Source organism: Ammodytes marinus (genome assembly GCF_949987685.1).
Source record: "Ammodytes marinus genome assembly, chromosome: 8".
In the NCBI taxonomy this organism is placed as follows: Eukaryota; Metazoa; Chordata; class Actinopteri; order Uranoscopiformes; family Ammodytidae; genus Ammodytes; species Ammodytes marinus.
Window position 1 is genome coordinate 27574011 of NC_137212.1, and position 20813 is coordinate 27594823.

At 42.1% G+C, this 20813-nt stretch overlaps 1 protein-coding gene across 4 annotated transcripts; it reads left to right on the plus strand.

Annotated features, from left to right (window-relative positions):
• The first annotated feature begins 613 nt into the window (after positions 1-613).
• tp63 (tumor protein p63) lies at positions 614-20741 on the plus strand. 4 transcript variants are annotated; one of them, XM_080033096.1, is made up of 12 exons: positions 614-791; positions 5373-5630; positions 12818-13004; positions 13223-13338; positions 14139-14248; positions 14346-14482; positions 14741-14823; positions 14928-15052; positions 18056-18201; positions 18559-18703; positions 19214-19307; positions 19413-20741. In XM_080033096.1, the coding sequence occupies exons 1-12, from the start codon at positions 750-752 to the stop codon at positions 19707-19709; spliced, it is 1740 nt and encodes a 579-aa protein (XP_079889222.1). In that variant the 5' UTR covers positions 614-749; the 3' UTR covers positions 19710-20741. The 4 variants fall into 4 exon arrangements, with proteins under 4 accessions (XP_079889222.1, XP_079889224.1, XP_079889223.1 ...); XM_080033097.1 differs by having other exon boundaries at positions 615-791; positions 14346-14470; XM_080033098.1 differs by lacking the exon at positions 18559-18703 and having other exon boundaries at positions 19413-19552.
• The last annotated feature ends 72 nt before the right edge of the window (positions 20742-20813 follow it).

Sequence of the window (20813 nt, forward strand, 5' to 3'; positions counted from 1 at the left end):
CAGTCATCTCTGATAGATACAAGCAATCTACAGGAGTCACATTGTTTTTCTTGGGGGGGGGGGGGGCGCTCTGCATTGGGATAGCTTAGGGGATGCATAGGGGAGCCATTCTCATGCTAACTAGCTACCCAAGCTTTACTCAAACAACCACAGTCTCCAATTCTCACTCTGGGCCGTGAATTTTCTCTGCATGTATTTATTGTTTAATCTTTCTTATTTACATATAAATTGATAGAATTTGTCTATTTGGATTTTCTACACAGGATGGATTAATGTCTTTAGAATGCCTTCTTATGAATAACATCACACAGCTAGTCTAATGTTAAGGCCGTGCCATTGAGAGAAAATGTTCCTAGGTGACAGTTATTTAAACTTTTCTGTTTTCTGTTGTTGGGTAGTCATATTTTGTGCTGTAACTAAAGAAGAACTGCAACCAAGGCGTAATAGCAATTGGCTACTCAACAAGTAGCTTTGACTAGCCCTGCAGAGCTTCAAAGGAAGAGTCAGCAGACGGAGGCTTCTTCTGGAGATGGGTGTGGACTCAGGTATAGGGCCAGGTAGCTCCTTAGACCCCTCCCCTTCTCTCTTCCCGGTATATATGACCTTCCCATAAATTCCTATAGAAGCTCCTGCCTGTCCACTTTGCATCTTTGGTCCACATCACTACTTTAGAGTGAGGAAAAGAGATTTGTGGAATCCTGGAGCCAGTGGAGCAAACAGCAGCAGCTCTGCTCAACCTAAGCGCCAACATGTTGTACCTGGAGACGGGGACCGCTACATCCTACAGCGAGGTAAGACTGACAAGAGGAACCGGGGATGGCACGTCTTCCATGGCACCCGTTCCTTCAGTTGCTTCCCCCTGAGCTCCATGGAACTAATGAAATATCACATAAGAGTAAACAGCCCTGTATTTTGGGGGGGGTACATTTTATTCATAGTTCTTTATAATCCAATATCTTGGAATATTTTTTTTTCTGCTGGATACTTTTGTTGAAACTCAGATATTTGATGCTGATTAAATCAATTAAGAATAAATGAAATATAAGTTTTAAATAAGTAACACTCCCCACAGAAAGACCTAACTCGGGGAACATGGTTTTGCATTTGGCAGTGTGTGTATGTTTGCGTGCACATCTGTGTGTGCGTGCGGATCTGGAGTGCAGGAGAATGTAAACACCTGGAGACTCTCTTTTGAATACTGTATGTCCTACTGGCTGCTATCTTGCCGGGAATTGCTCTATTCAGTTGATGCGATTGAGTCTGAATGTTTGTTAAATCAAAGTTTTACATCTTTGGAGGATTTGGATTTTCTGCACTGAGACGTTTCTGTTCTTTTCAAAGAAACACTCAGAAAAGTATAAAAAATTAAAAGACATATATAAAAACAACATATTGTAGGTTATTTTAATAAATAGTAACTATTCTACTTTTATTTTGTGCTTTGTTTGAATTAAAATGTAGAGAGGCATTATCATGGTAACAGGAGTTCTCATTTTTGTGAATGAGTTTCTTTCTTCAAGATGTCTGACATTTACAGTAAGTGTTCTTTTGTTCTTTCCCAGACAAAACACCATTAAAGGTTCTAAAAAAATCCATTCATCAAAAGGCCTAAAATGTCTTAGTTTGAAGAAAAGGCCTCAGTGCTTTTATTCCCATTTTCACTTTGAAAGTGCAAGCATCGTGATTAATGGGTCTGTGTTTGCATAGCTTGAGCTCTAAAAGGAGTTTTTAAAAGGAAGTAAATATGAACATAAGTTTGTTTTGTTGTTACATTACGCTTATTTCTTTTTAATCAGTCAACATGGCAATATTGGGATTCCCGTCAGGCTTACAGAAATTGAGATTTTATCAAATTGAGAATTGTTTAGAAAGAAAAAATGGTCAGTTGGTCAAATCTATGTGAGATACATGCATTAGTTTCAGAACCATCAGTATCAGTTCTATTTTCTTTTGTTGGTTGCTTTAGTGAACCATTGCGTCGTGCTGCTTCTTTTTTTGCTTCCAAACTCGATGGCGAACAAGTGAGCGGTGAAAGATTGTCAGATTGCAGGTTGCAGATAGCAGGTGTGTCAGGTCACTGTCTTTTAAGTTGTTGAGCAGGGGGTCTTTAAGTGGTGTCCAGCTCAATCCCTCCTGTGTGTGAGGTATCGGGTTCCCCCCGTCCGTCTGCGGTCTAGTGGGAGCCGCTGCAGCCATTACAATGTGGCTGGCCAGGCACTGATGTTTAGTCCAGCATCGTAATTGCTTTAATGGTGTGTTGATGTAGATACAATCACCTGCTCTGCCCACCCCAGCAGGTAAAAGGTGTAGATAGACCCCCACCCAGCCAGCCCCACCTAAACCCCCCCAACCCTGTTGAGCCTTTAATGCCTCCCTCCCCTGTGGTCACTCATCACAGTGCCCCTAGATGCTCTTATATGCTGGCCATGGATCAGGTCACTAGAGAGCCTGGAATGGGAGATATTCCCCCCCTTAGGCCAGGTCTGCCCTGGTTCCTGTCATCTATTGGCTGTCCAAGCTTTGGCTTTATCAGTGCTTATACACTTTGTGACCACCCAACAGTAGCAGCAACAGGACAATGTGTGCATGTTCAAAAAATAAATGATTTGCTGCACTGTTTGAACGTAAAGCAGTTTTAGAGTTTATTCAACAGTATGGTGTTCATGGAGGGATTTTTATATGATCAGCGAGGCAGTATGTTACTAGTTACTTATGACACTGAAAGTAACATGTTAATCAGGAACCAGTCATGACCTCTGAACTAACAAAGACAAGTACATACTATGACAGGAGTGCAGGGAATCTTCTTGCTGAACAAAATAGCGTTAGTATTGTACAAATTAATGCATTCATTTTTCCATTGGCCTTTCTCTAACTCCAACACAGTAAATCATTTCTGTGCAATACCAAATGCCAACGAGTTGGTATTAGTGCTGCCACGCGTATTTCAAATATCTTTGATATGCGTTCCGGATAATTCAGATTCCTACATTGCGATCAACAGGCCATCAGTATGAAGGTCAACGGTCTCATTTTCCTGTTGGCCTGAAATGCTTAGCCCAACATTTAAGTCAGACAAAGAAATGTGCTTGAAGGCCTCAAACAGGCAACAAAACCCTTCAGAAACATTATTAAAGGCTGTTGAGGATGTCAAGGCTGCTGATTTACCATTTTCCTGCTTAGCAGCTTGACATCCCAAAGGCCAAACGCACTGTTGACTTTACACTGGAGGAATTTTTAAGAGCAGCTAAAGTGGTTATTATACGGTTGCTGTATTATAGTGGAATAAGATCTGATGAAAGGGAAATGAAGAGAAGCTCTGAAACTCCCTCACACAAGCTTTTTTAAATGCTGATATCCCATTTCCAGTCAATTAAACATTAAAACGTGATGAGTTAAGGTGAGACTCTACTGCCGGCCCTCACTATCTGCTCAATTATGGCTTTATCTTCATCTTTGATCCTTATAGTCATTTAGACTATGAGAGGCATTGTCCAGGACCCTGTATTTAATGTGAAGTATTCTATGTCAAGCATTCTGCTTTATGTCCCTGCTTTCATCTGCGTTTGGTCTCAAGCCAGCATCAACCTTTGCTTTAGAATAATAATTTGACATTGATAATTGGTGCCTGTCACATCCACCTTTGCAGCTGCCAGCATCAGGTACTGGGGGAGGCTGTGTCGTTTCTGAACGGCTGAGCGCCTCGGTGCCACTCACACAGTGAGTTACGCCACACTTCAAAAGAATTAGACTGATATCACAGTCGCTGACTCTTCACATGCGGGAAACGCTATCCTACTGTAACAGGAAATTGTGTCATCTTGTAAGCTGCAAAACAAGTTTTTTATTTATTTATTTACTTAAAAAAAGATAACTCTAGATAATTCTTAAGTAACTGATAAACGTTGGTTATTTTTAGTAAAACCAGTTTGAAGTATACCCATTTTTTTTCTCGTCTGAGATCAGATGCAAAAGGCCACAAGTCAGCCAGTTGAGTTCAAACCTTGATAATACATGTGTGTAATTAGCCCATTGTAAGGGAGCGTGTGTTTGGGGAAGAGTCTGCCTGCAAAGGCTGGAGGGTCTCCACCACTCTGGAGTTTTTCTTTCTTTCTTCTTTGTGTGTGTGTGTGTGTGTGTGTGTGTGTGTGTGTGTGTGTGTGTGTGTGTGTGTCTCTGTGTGTGTGTCTGTCTGCGTGTGTGCATGTGTGTGTGCGTTCTCTTCACAAAACACTTGTCTCCTAACACCTGCATGCCCAACATAATTGTTCTCCAGGCAAGCTCTCATAAGCCCTGGTGTCATTGTTTCCGGGGGGGTTAAGCAGCCCTGTGTCTCACACACTGACCCTCATCCAGATATATAGCTACCCTGTGGCTCTACTGCACAAGTATGCTGAGGTTGACTCGGGTGACCCCTCTCAGGTGTGTCTGTCTGACTGTGGGAGTCTGCCTGTGCCTGTGGATCCGTGTGTAATAAAGCAGCAACATTGCTTCATAATTCAATGCCTTGATTGATACGTACAAAGCCTGCCTAGTTTGTGTTTTGTTGGTCATCTGGCACACCACTAACACCTGGCAGTGTGAGCTGCACAGCTGTGGTCAGCTGGGCTTGAAATAAACAAGAGGCCCCGGAGAGATTAATGGCTGTCTAAAGAGCGAGGGCCATGGCACCTCGTCCAGGAATGTGCCATGTATAAATGGAAAGTAATGGGGTGAATGGCAAGCAGGAAGGGTCTGGCTCTGACCCAGGTGTATTCTCCATCTGGTTTAAAGGCAGATATTTTAATTCCATTCCTCCTGTCTGAATAGTTGTGACTGTGTAAAATGGAATTAGAAGGCGCGAGACGGGGTATTACAGTTTGTAGCAGATCATTGATCCAAAGCAATGCTTGGTTGGTAGTTTGAGTATCTGATTATTAATACTATCATTTTTTTGTATTTTTCCTATATAGACATTTCTGTGTAAACGTGTTAGTTTCAGGAAGAAGCTAGAAAAGATGCTTTGATCCTTTGCCACCTTCAGTTGTCACTTGACATGCAATACTCTGTGGTTAGTTTCATTTGTTCTCATGGTCATTACATTTTTAACCCTAAAACATTTGTCAGTGCTGCTCATGGCAGGGATTTTTACCTTAAAACTTTGAACATGCTTCCCTTTTTAATTATCATGTATTGGTTGTAATTTACCAACAGTGTTCTAGTGCAATTTAAAATGTACGTCCATGTAGACTTAGCCAACTGGTGACTAGCCCTTGTTGGTCCTTAAATATCCAAGTTTCAGGTAATTTTCTGTCAGATTGAAGCACATTTAATGACCATTCCTTTGTTGTTGCTCCCCCTCTCCTCCCCTTCCCCCTCCATTTTGTCTTCAGTCGCAGTATACAAACCTGGGGCTCCTCAACAGCATGGATCAGAACATACAGAATGGGGGCTCAACCTCCACCAGCCCCTACAACAATGACCACTCGCAAAACAACGTGGCAGCCCCCTCACCCTACGCCCAGCCCAGCTCCACCTTCGACGCCATGTCTCCCTCACCAGCCATCCCATCCAACACAGACTATGCTGGGCCACACTCCTTTGATGTGTCCTTCCAGCAGTCTAGTACAGCAAAGTCTGCTACCTGGACGGTAAGACACCTATTCACTAGTTTGTTTACTTAGCTTAAAGTAAGTGTATAAGATAGCTCATCGTGAAAAAATGCTTGTTGTGACATAGCATTTTTAGTTTTTGATAGAGGGTATTTTTCAATGGTCTTACTAAAAAGTTCAATAGTTTTCCAGGAGTTTTCAGTAAATATTGTTACATAAATGGGTATCTATTTACGGACAGTAGTAGAAAAAAACACACATTTTCTTTCTTGTCAATACTTTGATGAGAATATCACCAAAATGTACATCAATCACCTTAAATCAGCCTTGGCCACGTGTGTAAAGACAGGCAAACAACTAGTCTGGATATGTCCAATGGTAACATTATCTATCTTCCTACCAGTATCTTAAAAATTCATTAATTAACATCTTATGTCTTTTAAGGTATAATTATAATTAATATACTTTATTTATATAGCACTTTTTTTAAACACAGTTTACAAAGTTCAATATGTATAAAAACTAATTAAATATTCATATACTGCTTCTATTTAATGTACAGACATAAGAGTGGTGATGATCTTCTCTTCTAACTATCAGCAAGATAGCAAATCATTGTATTGTAAGATCTGAAAAAAAAACATATAGTATATATAAATATATAACATTTTATCAATTTGCGCTCCATCACTCTCTGATACAAGAGTTTCAGACAAAGGCAGGTAAGTTGCTATGAGGGGACCTAAAAAAGTATGTACTTCTGTTTTCTTTATTCTATGACTTCAGTATTTAGTTCTGTGTGATAAAAACTAAATATTATTTTGCATATGTCATAGCTACATATATTCATGGTTCATATTGTTACATATAGTTATATGTGTCAGCGCATGCATATGCTCATCATGATGAATGTGGACCCACAGAGACAAATATACTGTATTTGGTATGAGGCAGTGATTTATCAGGGTAGAGGATGAGGAGCTACTTCTGTCCATGAGTTCCCTATCTATGTGCTTTAGGTGCACAACATTTCAGTCCTGCATAACACAACTACATCTGGCAAGGAAGAATGTCACTTGATGTATAGCTTCAAATCATGACTTATCCTTCAAGGTATTTCTTGTACTTCTTAAGGCTGAGACATTACACGTCACTTGATTTAAAAAAGAAAAGCTGAAGAGGATGATCTCACTAGACTAAAGGCACTAAATAACACTATTCACATTAACCAAATGATGCATTATCTTTTGAATATTGTCTTACATATACAAGTAGTGTGCATGGATGTTCAAAACTAACTCAATCTACTGTATATCCCTAAAATAAACCTTCATTTACTTAAGGTGACCATATTTAAACTCCAGTTTACTCACAACAACAACCCAGGCAAAGCTGTCCTGGTAGTTTGTTGATGACAGAGGTAAACCGGCTCAACGGTTGGTCCAGGTGTGGTGATGTCCTGTGACCATGTGATGCTCCATAAAGCTACTCAACCAGGTCATCCTGCTTTGTCATTATGCATGACACTGGCTGAGGGACAGCTGTTGCATCACCTGCTTGCCTGTTTACCTGTCTAATCTGCACTTCTGTTTGCAGAAAACTGTAACAGCCACACAAGTTCAGTGTAGGAATGCACCCTAGCAGACATTATAGGTGACGGAGATGACACCATTTTTGCAGGTTTCCTAGGTGATAATCAAGATGTCACAGTGCTGTGGCTTGCTTCTTAAGCTATGCATGTAATGATGCCAATATACAAGGGACCTGCATTACAGAAATGTATTTGCAAACTTGACAAGAGTTATTTCACATGGAATTTGTCATTAAAAAGCTTACCACTGCTGTGGGATTAATAAATAAAATCCCTTCAAGTAATTTCTGTCAAATCTCTCCAAAAGCGCTCTTGTAAAACCTGCTATACTTTATTCAGTGAATTTAACGCTCTGTGCCTTCCAAGTAAAACCAGTAGAACTGTTAGAGTGCTGGCCGATCTCACCTTATTCCTTGGCCCGGGCGAGTGTGGGACTGTGACATTTACCCAATTCCCACAGTGGCTCACTCATCCCTCTCATTTTCACAGTCCCAAAAACAAAAGTGTTTGTCTGCTGGTGCAACTGTGAGGAGGTTACGAGTGTGCTTTGGGAGAGGCACGCCCCATCGTCTGAGCCACACTGCTTTTAGGACACAACCCCATCGTAGACACATGTAGTGAGTCCCACAGTCATAACACATGATGCAAGACTGGTCTGATTGGTATGGTGGAAAAGCTGTCCAACAAACACATTCAGATCGAGTTAATTCAATTATGAAAACAAGTTCATAAAGGCAGTCCACTGTATTGATGGATAAGCGTTCAAAATGGTCTCTTAGTGATCTCGCAATTCAAACCCTTCTTTTGCTGATAATGTTCAAAAAAGTACATTTAAAGCAGTCAAACAACTAGTAGGCTCATATTTGTTGACTCATTAAATTTCCTGGTTAAATGACAGCGCATTATTCACTAAAAATGCCTTAGGTAATTTAGCAAAATGCAGTCACTTAATCCTACCAAAGGCGTATTTGTCACAATTTTTCCTCACTGAACATTGTTATGCTGTGCTTCTGCGGATTTTTTCATAATTGCTCAAAAAGAGGGTCATTTTCCCCCGTGGTCTACAGCAGCAGTCAACATCATTCTGAAGCATTGTGATTATAGTGTTGGCTCCCATTGCTATGGAAGCTCCCTCAGCCGATCCCAGGAGATCTTTCACAAAGCTCCCATAATCTCAACCCAATAGCTGCACTGCTGGACTGATGGCAGAGAGCCAGTGAAGATGTCACTGCCACAGCTTTGCTAGGTGCATAGAACTGCTAATGTGCCCCCTTTTGAAGGCCTGCGGGATCTTCCACGGGACTTAGTGGACTGTGTGTACTGTGCTTTTTTGATGACTGTTCTTATAGAGGCACGCCTAATCCCTAACCCACACCTTAACCTCTTCCTGTCTAGGATGACTGTGACACACACACACACACACACACACTGAGAGGTACAATACGTCAACATTTCCCCGAACTGCTCCCACACGGTTTCCTTGTGGGCACTCCTGCAGTCTCCATGGTGTTGTCTCTCTTTTGTATCACGTATTGAGAAAAAAAAACACTTGTTCGGGTCAAAAGAATACTCCTGTTAGGGACCTTTTATCTTCTTTGCTTTTCTAAATTAATGGAGTGTCACAAACGATGCAGCCATTGTCGGCTACTGATGCAAGTATTGTGAGGCTGAGGATTGGTTTTGTTTGCCCTGTGTATTAGCTGCCACCACACATAACAGTCAAAAGAGAAGAATGTCACGGTGTGGGCTATCACTGGGACGCTGTAGAGCTCGGGGGGGATTACAGTAATGGATTGAGGGCCTGTAGATAATACTTGTGTAAATACTGTGTGCCTCTTTCCTGAACCCTGTGCTCCTGGAGTGGGCTCTGTCTTTTTGAGAGAGTTAAGCTTGATGGTTGCATCTCACATTGCGCCGGAGGAGGAGGAGGAGGAGAGCCCTTGAATGCTCAAAGAGAAGAGTGTTCTAGCGAAAGGCAGCAAGTCCCAGCTCGCCCCTGGAACATCTGCGGGCCCGTCCCACGCCTCACGAGATGGGGCTGAGACTTGTTTGTGTCAAGAAACCTGTCACGACTCGCCCATCACAGGGAGACAAGCCCTAAAAGCAACAGATGGGAAAAGGTAGAGGGGAAGTTTTGGGGGGAAAAAAGGCAAGAGTTGAAAAGGTTTTTTATGATATGGGCTATGGGATTTCTTCATAATCACTGCGGAAAAGCCCATTCTCTTACAGTTTAGATTACAAGATTCAGTTTTTTTTATGTATAACAAACAAAACCACACAGATTCCTGAAGCAATGATTTACCTCAACAGAAAAGAGGATCATACTGGTGCTGTATAAATCCATAAAAAGAAATGAGTCTGGCATCAGTCCAATCATTTCTTGGATCAGAACTAGCCTAAACTTTACTGAGTTTGTGGGGAACTCGACTCAAAAACATTGTTTTGTGAAGCCTGAACTCTTAACAAAAATATCCTGGCAGATTCAATACTTTGTTGAAGTATGAGTAGATGAAACAGAACTTTAAGAAATGATGAGCAATGATATGTGAAATGTTCCTGCCTTTAAAGAATGGAGGGAAAAATCTGGATTTCTTTCCTCCCTACCTGTTTGCTTTTATTTTCGGTTTCAAATGAACGAACTCAGTTGTAGTGACATTAATTAAGTCATTGAAGAAGACAAGGGTTCCATTGGCTAATCCCAAGAGTGAGAGATGCCTATTGGTCTCCTTCAGCACTGACTATAAAAACATGATGCCACATGTCAGTGTACAGGTTTACCTTGCGACAAGTGTCATCACTGAGATTGTGTGGACAAGATCGGTGCTGATGACTACAACATACAATTTTTTTTTTATGAATAAAGTATAAAGAAAGGTAATCCACCTTCTTAAAATGTGCATTTTAGGCCATATTAATTTTCTACCAAGAAGCAAGTGTTTCACTTGTGTTTGTGAGAATAGAGGAGAGTAAAAAAGCTCCTTTGCATAGAACAGGTTTGGGAGAAGCTCTAGGCATGATAAGACTTGTCAGGTATGAAGAAGACAAGACCAGAGGCGCCAAACAGTGCTTGTTTAAGGCCCGATGTTTGTCAGGACTTGACTTCTGCATGCGCCCGCAGCGCCTGTCAGGGAGAAAAGAACGCTACAGCTGTGGGCCTGCCTCAACCTGCGCTGCACGGGAAGTGTGTGTTTTGTGTGTTCAAGTGTTGTGTTAGAAAGTAATTGCACACATGCAGCACTGTACAAGCATCAGAACAAATTGTATGTTGCGTGCAGTCAGATTATTATAACAACTTATTTTCATTATTACACCACCTGATAAGCTGCAGGCAAGGGTCTTTTTATGTCAGAGTAGGTTGCCTTTGTCAATACAGCCGCTTTAAGTCATTCCCTCACACCGCTACAAGAACCATCTGAAAGCAGTGTCTCATGTTTGGTTCATGCAAACACTGAAAAAAAAAAAAATCTTTCAAATGGTCGAGATTAAGCTGCCCTGTATTGTGCACGGTGTGTGCCTTGGCTGTGCACATTCACATTGTGACCAATGAAAGGCTCATAATTACATGTTAACACCTGAGCACCGCACCCTGTGTGAGCCACTGAATCCCATCAGTCAACTGGCTGTCCTCCACCCAGAACACTGTTAGCTTTAGCTCCAGCCATCAGCAGCAGCAGCTCCAGCTCTCAATGCTGAGCAAACACAGCAACCAGCAGCACATAGTTGTGTGCTGGAAGTTTGTACCTTCAGGGCTGGGATGGTGTGTGTGTGTGTGTGTGTGTGTGTGTGTGTGTGTGTGTGTGTGTGTGTGTGCATGTGCGTGTGTGTGCGTGTGTGTGCGTGTGTGCGAGACAGTAGAATATAATCTAAACAAACTTTGGATTTCAGCCTCTACCATCTCTGATTAGATGATAGTGCTCTTAGTTGTTCGCCTTCAGCTCCACAAAAAGCAGACCTCTGTAATTATTCCAAACACTACGTACTGACCCTTTACACAACACATCTCTCTTATCTCTTTGCCTCCAAAGCATATGCTCTCTCTCTCTCTCGGCCTGTCGTCTGTCTCTCCGCTTGGCTTCTCCACCTCATTTAGCTGATTGACAGAGGCGTTGGGGGAGTGTCAGGTTAGGAGCGCGGGGACAGCTATGACTATTTATCTTTTAAGAAGACTATTTGGAAGGCTGCTTTGACTTCAAGCAAGAATTGCTTCAGTCATTGTGTTGACGTACATGTCCCAGAGCTAGAGTTATGTTTGTCACTGGAGTATATCATATCGACGCATTTATGCACAAATGGCAAATCAGAACACTTAACACTGATTTATTTTTACATTTTACATTTAATATGATCTTAAATCTCTGGTAGTGAAGTTTGTCAGCACTATGTTGTGTTGTTAGTTCATCCTGTGCATGTACAGCTTTATAATGAGGTCTCTTGAGGAAAAGGAGCTTAGCGGAGAGTTTGCCTGCCTTTATTAGTGGATCCCTACTCTGGGTGAAATACACAGCAGCGTTGCGTTGTCAGGGAGAGTATGGGAATGAAATACGGGAAGGTGCTGTTTTGGGTTTGTTCCTGATGAAAGGAAAGGTTGTGCCTGGGGAGCCGAGTGGAAAATGTCCGTGCCAAGCTTGTGTAATATTTAAAGTCAGCACATTTGGATGAGCTCCTTTTGCTTTGGAGCCGCACTTAATAGAGGTGGAATTTATTGTTGTATTGTTCTCAAACTCAGCCCCCCAGCGGTTTTTTTCACAATGTTCACTTTTATTCGCTCAGAAATGAACCTGACACAGGAAAATGTTCCCCTCTCCACCCCCACCCAGAGTCTCCTCCTGCTCATAGAGGAGTTGAAGCTGTGTGTGCTTACACTGCAGTGATTTCAATGGTTTGTTTATACAGTTGGGTTTGCCTGTTCGTAACAATTCAGTCTTTCTGATGGCTTGCTGGTTATCAATTGTAACGGTGGCAGGGATCATGGTACATTCATGATTCATGACTCCTGGCTTACACTCTTGAATATGAGCCAGTTTTGTGTGAGCAGCTGTCACATGTTGGCACCAGTCACAGGTGAATATTCTTTAGCCCCTGTGATAATTCCTTAATTCCTGTACTCACAACTAAAACTGAGTCATTATCATCCAACCCAACAAGGAAAACTGCACCAAACCTTGTGCAGTGTGACCTTGCCAGCCTCCTAAGAAGCCATGTTCAGTATGATAAGTGACCATCGGATGCTTTAGCAGAAAACTCCTTCCTTGAAGATGAAAGCCAGGCCCAGTTTAATTGCTGCTGGAGGGGTCCATTTTATGGCGCTCCTCGGAAGTCCCAGAGGCTCCCTTGTCTGACTTCTTTGCAGTTGCCCAATACACACTTGTAGCACCAAAAACTGTGTGTGTTTATTTAAGTAGCTCATAATCACAGTCTTGTCTTTAATCTTTTTTTTTAAATTTTTTTGCTTCAGGGGAAACCAGAAGTGCACAGTCCAGGCAACAGATGTTACCGAGATCGATCTGTGCTTTAAAAGATTTAGGCAAAAAAAATTCTTAGCCTTAAAAACAGCTTGCTCATGACTTTCCTTGCAAATATTGTTACCTTTTTTTTTTGTTTAATAAATGTTTGTCTTGTGTTTTGTCTTTTCCAGTACTCGACAGAACTGAAGAAGTTATACTGCCAAATCGCCAAGACGTGTCCCATTCAAATCAAAGTGCTGACCAACCCGCCCCAGGGTGCCGTCATCCGAGCCATGCCAGTTTACAAGAAAGCCGAACACGTGACCGAAGTGGTCAAGCGCTGCCCGAACCACGAGCTAAGTCGCGAGTTCAATGACGGTCAGTTTTATATATTTATTAATTGTACTTATTTCACAAATCAAATTGTCTCTCATGTTTAACTTAGTTTAGTTTATAAGGAACTATGTACAAAAATACCAGATGGTCAACACAGAATACAATATACATACAATAAACAATATAAATGCATATCATATCACTTCAGTAATAATTAGTTTGCTGCCGGCATCTAATGATAAAAGTCATTTTGCTTGCAGGTCAAATCGCCCCTCCGAGTCACCTGATCCGTGTGGAGGGAAACAACCACGCCCAGTATGTGGAGGACACCATCACTGGCAGACAGAGCGTACTAGTTCCATACGAACCTCCACAGGTGAGCGGGCTGTCATCATGGAGCCAGGCCAGCTCAATCCCCCCTGTCAGCGACACCTCACCACCTCAGCACACACACTGACTGACTGACTGACAGAGCAGTGAGAGACCCACAGAGCCCTGACCACTTAGTCCTGACACGCAGCAACTGCTGTCCCCTAAAGCCCCTCAGTATGAGCAACACTTCATCTCAATGAATGGCCTAAGGAGGAAGTACTCCTCTATGTCACACTTGAATTTTTTCTGTTATTTTAAAGGCCAATTGACAAATGGCAGGGTATGATTTATAATTGAAAGCCACATTGCATTTGCGTATCAGAACATCTCATTTAACTGTGGTGACTGTATGTCCTTTGAAACTTTAGCTTGTCTTTAGAAGGCAGCAACCGTTATAGTTACAAATGTGTTTACACCCTTCTAGCCAACAACTTTCCCTGATACATTATAGTAAGGACAGCATTTAATTAATAAAGGGTGATTCACCCATGTACATGCACTTAAATAACTGTTCAGCGGTTGTTTGAGAGACACTTGGTTAACACAGCTTGAGTTCTGCAGGATAACCTTTTATTTGTCCATATACTTAACCAGAGTTCTAGTCGGGCTTGTACATGTGTGCCTGCCTCTGAATGACTTTACAACAAACAGTGTGCATTAGAGCTCCTCAGGCTACATCTTACATCACTTACATCACTTTTATACACAGGTTTACAGTAACCAGGTTATGGCTGTGCATGTAGATCAATTCTCCAATGTCTCGCCCATCATGTCACTCACTCTCAGTGTCCTTCTCCTTCTCAGGTTGGGACAGAATTTACCACAATCTTGTACAACTTCATGTGCAACTCCAGCTGCGTCGGTGGCATGAACCGACGCCCAATTCTCATCATCGTCACTCTGGAAACCAGAGAGTAAGAGACACTTTGGTCACTGACCTAGCTCATCATTGATGGTCAAGGATGGAAGCAGTGCAGTCTTTCTAACCTGCATGTCCCTGTCTCCTCACAGTGGTCAGGTATTAGGCCGCCGGTGCTTCGAAGCCAGGATCTGTGCCTGCCCGGGCCGAGACCGCAAGGCTGACGAGGACAGCATCCGCAAGCAGCACGTAACGGACGGCACAAAGAGCAGTGATGGTATGAAGCGCCGTAAGTAGGGCTGGGGCTGGTGACGGGCTAACAAGCTTTTTGGTCTTGATAAGCTGCCAGTGTCGGGACCCTCAAACCGCTGCACGCGCTAACACAGTGAGCATGCTAACACCATGATAAGTTAATGCTGCAAAAAAACTCTCTGCCACGCTCTTAATCTTTCCCTTGCTTGTACCTTCTGCTTTGGCTAAAGACTTATTATTAAACCCATGGCCAGCTTTACTCACAATCTACACTCTACTCGTTCTCTCATTCCAGCCTTCCGCCAGGTCTCCCATGGCATACAGATGTCCACCATCAAGAAGAGAAGATCTACAGATGAGGAGGTTTTTTGTTTGCCTGTGAGTGTTACTTTGTTGATCGGGGGGACATTTTTAAAAACAATGTGTTGAGTGTGTCTGAGCTGGAAACTGACTGCTGTTTTTCCTGTTTTTTTTTCAAATAGATCAAAGGCCGTGAAATTTATGAGATTTTGGTAAAAATCAAAGAGTCTCTGGAGCTCATGCAGTTTCTGCCACAGCACACTATAGAGTCGTACAGACAGCAGCAGCAGAATCTCCTTCAGAAACAGTGAGTACATGTTCACATTCATAATCCTGTAACATTATGAAAGACAGAGCTACATAACTGGCAAAGTCCCCTCTGGATTCATGTGGACTTGTTTTAGCTGTGCCCCCTCTTTCCCTTTCTCACTGATGCACAGAAGCTTTTTCTCTGTGTTAGTGTTTTGCTTTGAATAGATTGCAGTGATTTAACCGACGTAACGTAACTGACTTGTTGCTGGAAAAATGGATTGCACTGATAAAGACTGTATGAGATGTTTTGATTCAATGTATTACCACCACTGAAGCATTGCAGTTATCAAAAGGCTGATAATAATTGCTGTTAAAATGGGTGTTATTCAGCTTAGAGTTTAACCAGAATTTGATTAATGCTGGCAGGGTGAGCCGTGCATCAAATAGAGCGTTTTTTTTTTCTCTTTCTCTCTCTCATGGGATATGAGCCAAAGCTGATGAATCGTGACAAATGTACCTGGCTATGCTTTGTTAGGGAGAAGCTTCCAAAGATTTGCGGTAACGCCTTTGGGTGCTTTGCCAGGTTTTTTTGCACAACAGAATCCAACAAAATCCGTGCCTCGGCCTCATCTATTCGCCCGAGCATAATTAAAACTGTCTCAGGCTCACACGTTCACACTCACACATACTTTTCCCTCGTCCACGCCCATTGCACTATAAGCTATGGAAAAGAAGTGATGGGTGTAAATGATAGTTTGACAGCTCCATGATGATAATTACTGCTTATGTTATAGTTTCCCATTAAGAGACTAGCAGACAGCCACACAGTGAGATCATGCTTACATTTGCTTCTTTTTACTTCATTATTTTGCAACCTGTTGCTGACAGGCCAAACTTTAATCATTTATGTAATATAAAATCATTTAACAAAACCACACAATGCATTTAATCTTTTAGTGGATTTGTTGAGCATTCTTAATTCTAAATTCATATTTTTTAAAGGCTTAATTATAAAGAATTATAGTATTTCTCTTTAGGATTTGGTATATTTCCCTTCATTACTTGGTTTTCATGCATGTTTTTCTCAATCTTCTCTGTATATTCTTAATATTTTCTCTTCTGTAATTAACAACACCTTTGAAATAAAAGGTTCCGTCAACAGCAAATGTTTCAGGCCTTTCTTTTTTTTCCCCCCTTCACTTGTGTGCATGCTAAATAATACCAGTCACACACACCACCAGTACTGAAAGGGTGTGATCTGTGTTTGTGGAGTGCCATCTTGTGGACAGTGTCATAAGTGCACACCTTTAATATGGTAGTCGGCCTGTCACACACACATTAGTTAAAGTTAGTGGTGTGTGGATCCCTCTTGTTCATTATTTGAAGCTCTGGGGTCACTCCTCCTCTGTCAGTGAGCACTTATTCTTGCTCTTTCTCTCTCTTTCTCTCTGGTTCCTCCCTGCAGTTTGATAAAAACCTGCCTTGGTAGCCAGCTCATGGAGCCAGCAGCAGCAGCAGAGCAGAGGCGATGCTACAGCTCCTCCTGAAACTCTGCCCCACATTCCTCCTCCTCCTCCTCTCCACTTACATGGACCTCCTCTCTGTCTCCTCTTGATCAACTCTGATTTCTCCCATCTCCTTTCTGCCTGTCCTGGGATCTGCACTGAGGACTTGACTCCAACTTTTTTCACAGTTTATTTTTTTTTAAAGATCTTGGAATCATGGAATATTTGTGCTTCATGTTATTCAGCTATTATAAACAGTGTTTGGACAAAGCCTCTTTTTTAAATCAATGTCTGCTGGCACTACTGAAGTGGCAATTGAAATTCATAGGTTATGATTTGTAGACTTATTTGCATGCGTTATTTCTGTCCATTAGAAAGGATATTTTGCAGGGTGTTGTGACGACATCCTCACTTTTGTTCAGGTCACTTTTTGTCGTTTATTTGTTGTATTGAGTCTGTTTGTAAAACGTTCGTCCCATTCAGTCTTTTTTCTTACGATGGCTGAAGTCGGACAGGAACCAAGCTTAAATGTTTGTTTTTCTAACTCAGAGTTTATTCAAGTGAATGTGTCCTTTGCGTTGTCATGAGAGCTGGACTCACTAAATCTATCTCCTAGGGGTTTTATTTGGGCGGGGGAGAGACTTTATTATTTAGAGAACCTTTTGCTAATGCTGGTCATGGTTTATGAAGTCACTGCAGGACAGTTTGTGTGTGTGATGTGCACTCTGTGATTTACAGAGCAGACTTTAACATTTGCCTCTGTGACCATTCTGTTTGAAACAGATGATTTTGTTATTTCTTTTGCGGCTGCTGCACTTTTGTCTGTCGGAACATAATAAATAGCTTTTTGCTTGAACTCTGTCCATATTTTCTTGCTCTGCTATTTCATGATAAAGGTAATATGTGGTCGGTATGAGGAAGAAACCCTCTGGATGGGCCCTTAAATGACCTTTATTTACTGTGATTTTCTAAACTGTGATTATCAGATATGTTTTATTTTTATTGTTTATATCATGTTTTTTCATATTTTTTCAACATTAATATGGGTCCCCTGTGTGTCTACCGACTCCATAAGTATGAGAAGAAAACAACCCTCTCTCTTTTTCTCCACTTCCGCCTTTCTGAAAACCAATGTTAAAAAACCCCAGTCAGATTTCTCTCCCTGTTACGACATCATGAGGGTAGAAGCCACGCCCCCTAATTTAGCAATACCTCCCCCTGTGATAAGCACACCCCCAGATACCCCTGAATCTAACTGCCGGGTTGCAGTTAGATTCAGGGCCAATCAGAGCAGACTTGGCTTTTGGAAGGCGGGGCTTAAAGAGAGCCTCAAAGATGCCCTAAAAGTTAGCGTTTCAGACAGAGGCTGAAAAGACAAATTCAACAATGGCACTATGAAAAAATAATTCACACAACACCATGAAAGAAGTTTTGAGTAGAAAACCCAAATTACAAATTTGAACCTGAAAATGAGCATAATATGACCTTTAAAGGAGAATACGTAGCAGGCCTGTCATTAAGCCTGATTGTAACCTCTTCTCTCCCGCTCCCAGGACTTCCATGCCGTCTCAGCAGTCCTACGGCTGCAGCTCCCCGACACATGGAAAAGTCAACAAGCTGCCCTCTGTCAGCCAGCTCATGAACCCCCAGCAGCGTAACACACTCACCCCGTCCAGCATGTCTGGAGGCCTGACTGACAGTAAGTGTGTCCCTTTACTCTCCCTGTCTAACTCAGACCCCTACACTGTCCCTCCTGGGCTTATTGTACAACACTTATAAGGACAACCTGTCCGGGCAGGCAGGAGGGGACCTGAACACCCCCCACCCCTCCCTCCACACACACACACACCCTGACAGAAAGCTTCCTCCTTAAAAAGAATGTGATCCCTGTGAGACTGTCCCGCAGGACCTGTTATGATGCATTATGTGTCATGTTGAGAGTAACCTCTGCATGCTGCCTCCCCTCCCTCCCCTTGTGTTCCAGTTGACGTTACGTAATGTCTAAAGTCCCCGAGCAGTCAAAGAAAGCTCACGGTAGCTCCTTTTGTCTCTGCAGTGTCTCCTATGATGGGCACTCACATTCCTATGAATGACTTGAGTTCGTTGAGCCCCACACACGCACTGCAGCAACAGCTACCCCTGGTGCCTTCCTCCCACTGTACCCCCCCTCCTCCATACCCAATGGACAGCAGCATCTCCAGGTACCTCATCAATCCACAGTGGGACACATAGTTCATTCTTAAAATGATAATATTAATACAAACTTAATATATGCAGTAACACTTTTCAGAATAGCTGGAAAATGTTTCAGAAGACACAAGACCAAGAAATGTATTGTGTTATAAAATATGAATGACATTATAATGAAGTGCAATCGACTATTGAATCTTGAACAAAAGCACCAAACAAGCCCTGAGTGCAAAGGCCCCATCTCATGTGTAAATATGAGTTGTTTGTTAGTGCTCATTTGTGCCTGATGTGATTGATTGAAACGTTGTGAGAGCATGGGCATGTATATTTTCACTGCTAGTTCCCACCATAACCAACTATACTTTTTAATTTTTATTTTAAAGCTGCCTTATATCTATATATATATATATTCCAATTTATCTTTCCAGTGTAAATGAGACTTTGACGTAGAATGTGTTGACTAATGCCGATACCCAATGAACAGTGGTTTGAACCTCCTCTCTCCTCTGTTCCTCCCTCAGCTTCCTTATACGGCTGGGCTGCGCAGGCTGCTTGGACTACTTCACAGCACAGGGCCTAAGCAACATCTACCAGATTGAGAACTATAACATGGAGGTGAGCCCTTGCCTATCCAACACCAGTCATATGATGGGTTAGAGAGAGAGAAGAATGGCTCCCCCTGCTGCCAATACTAACGCTCCCCTGTGTAATGACTATTAGGACCTGTGCAGGATGAAGATCCCAGTCGAGTTCCAGCACATCATCTGGAAGGGCATCATGGAGCACCGACAGGCCATGGATTTTTCCCCACCTCCCCACATAGTGCGCACCACCAGCGGGGCCTCCACCGTCAGCATGGGCTCCTCCGAGGCCCGCGGCGAGCGCGTCATTGACGCTGTGCGCTTCACCCTGCGCCAGACCATCTCCTTCCCCCCGCGCGACGAGTGGTCCGACTTTTCCTTTGACCTGGATTCACGCCGCAACAAACAGCAGCGCATCAAGGAGGAGGGGGAGTGAACTGACCTCCGCCTTCTACTGGATGCTCTCACTACCGCTGAGGAAAGGTGTTGAGCAAACGTGCATTTTTTTATGTTCCAATTTCTTGACAGCACTTAAGAAATGCTAAGGATTTCAAGGTTGCTTTGAGTTTTTAAGTGTTCATCATTCATTCCCATGTTAACGCATGACTGCAAACAAAACATTAGAGGGGATTATTAGGGCTTATATTTCTGCTATGGGCCATAGCAAAAGTGTATATTTTATTTGTAGTCTCCACCACTATGGTTGTACAAGTTAGTCAAGACACTGGTTTTCATTTGTGGCAGAAGTCAGCATTGATTGTATACATTTCAAACATTTCCTGTCAGAAGTATTATGTCAATTGATGGGCAATTTTTCTGCTGTACCTTCTATATTTTGCTTTTTTTTATGTCTGTTGTGAGACCAATGCATCACCTTTATGTTTCAGCTTGTGAAGAAATATGTGTTTTAAGTGACAGATGGTCGTTCATTTGATGTAGCCGTATATAGGCCTAATGCTCTTGACCCAGTGTTTTACAGTAACATACTATGACTGATGTCGTTCTGTCTTTGTTCTTGTTATACTGCTGACTTCCTATGTGGTTGATTTCAGAGCAGCTTTTTGCTCTTACAGTGGATGCCTAGCACAAGTATTTTTTTTTAATTCATGAACCATGTTTTGGTAGAGGTTTATATTTCATTTGATAAATGTATATACATTTGTATAGTTTTTTTTATTAAGTTTCCCTAAATAAAATGCACGATTCTCATCATGGAGCAATGCATTACCGATGTGAATACTGCCCGGTAACATTACCTGTAAGAACAAAGTTTGTATTCATTTACAGTGCATACAGTATGTGTGTACCTCCACTAGCCCTAAGCCTATGTTCAACCGTGATTCAAAGAGCAGAAATCATCTGCATTTTCATATTTTTGTACAATGTGTTGTAAATATGTTGCAATATACTAAGGGTATTTTGATATAAATCCAAAATAAATATCCATACTTGCTGTATTGCATGTTAATATTTCTCTGTGTCGAATTATTTAAATGTTGGCTTCAGTGGAGTAATTCCTTTGAGTCCTTGTCGTAGCGGT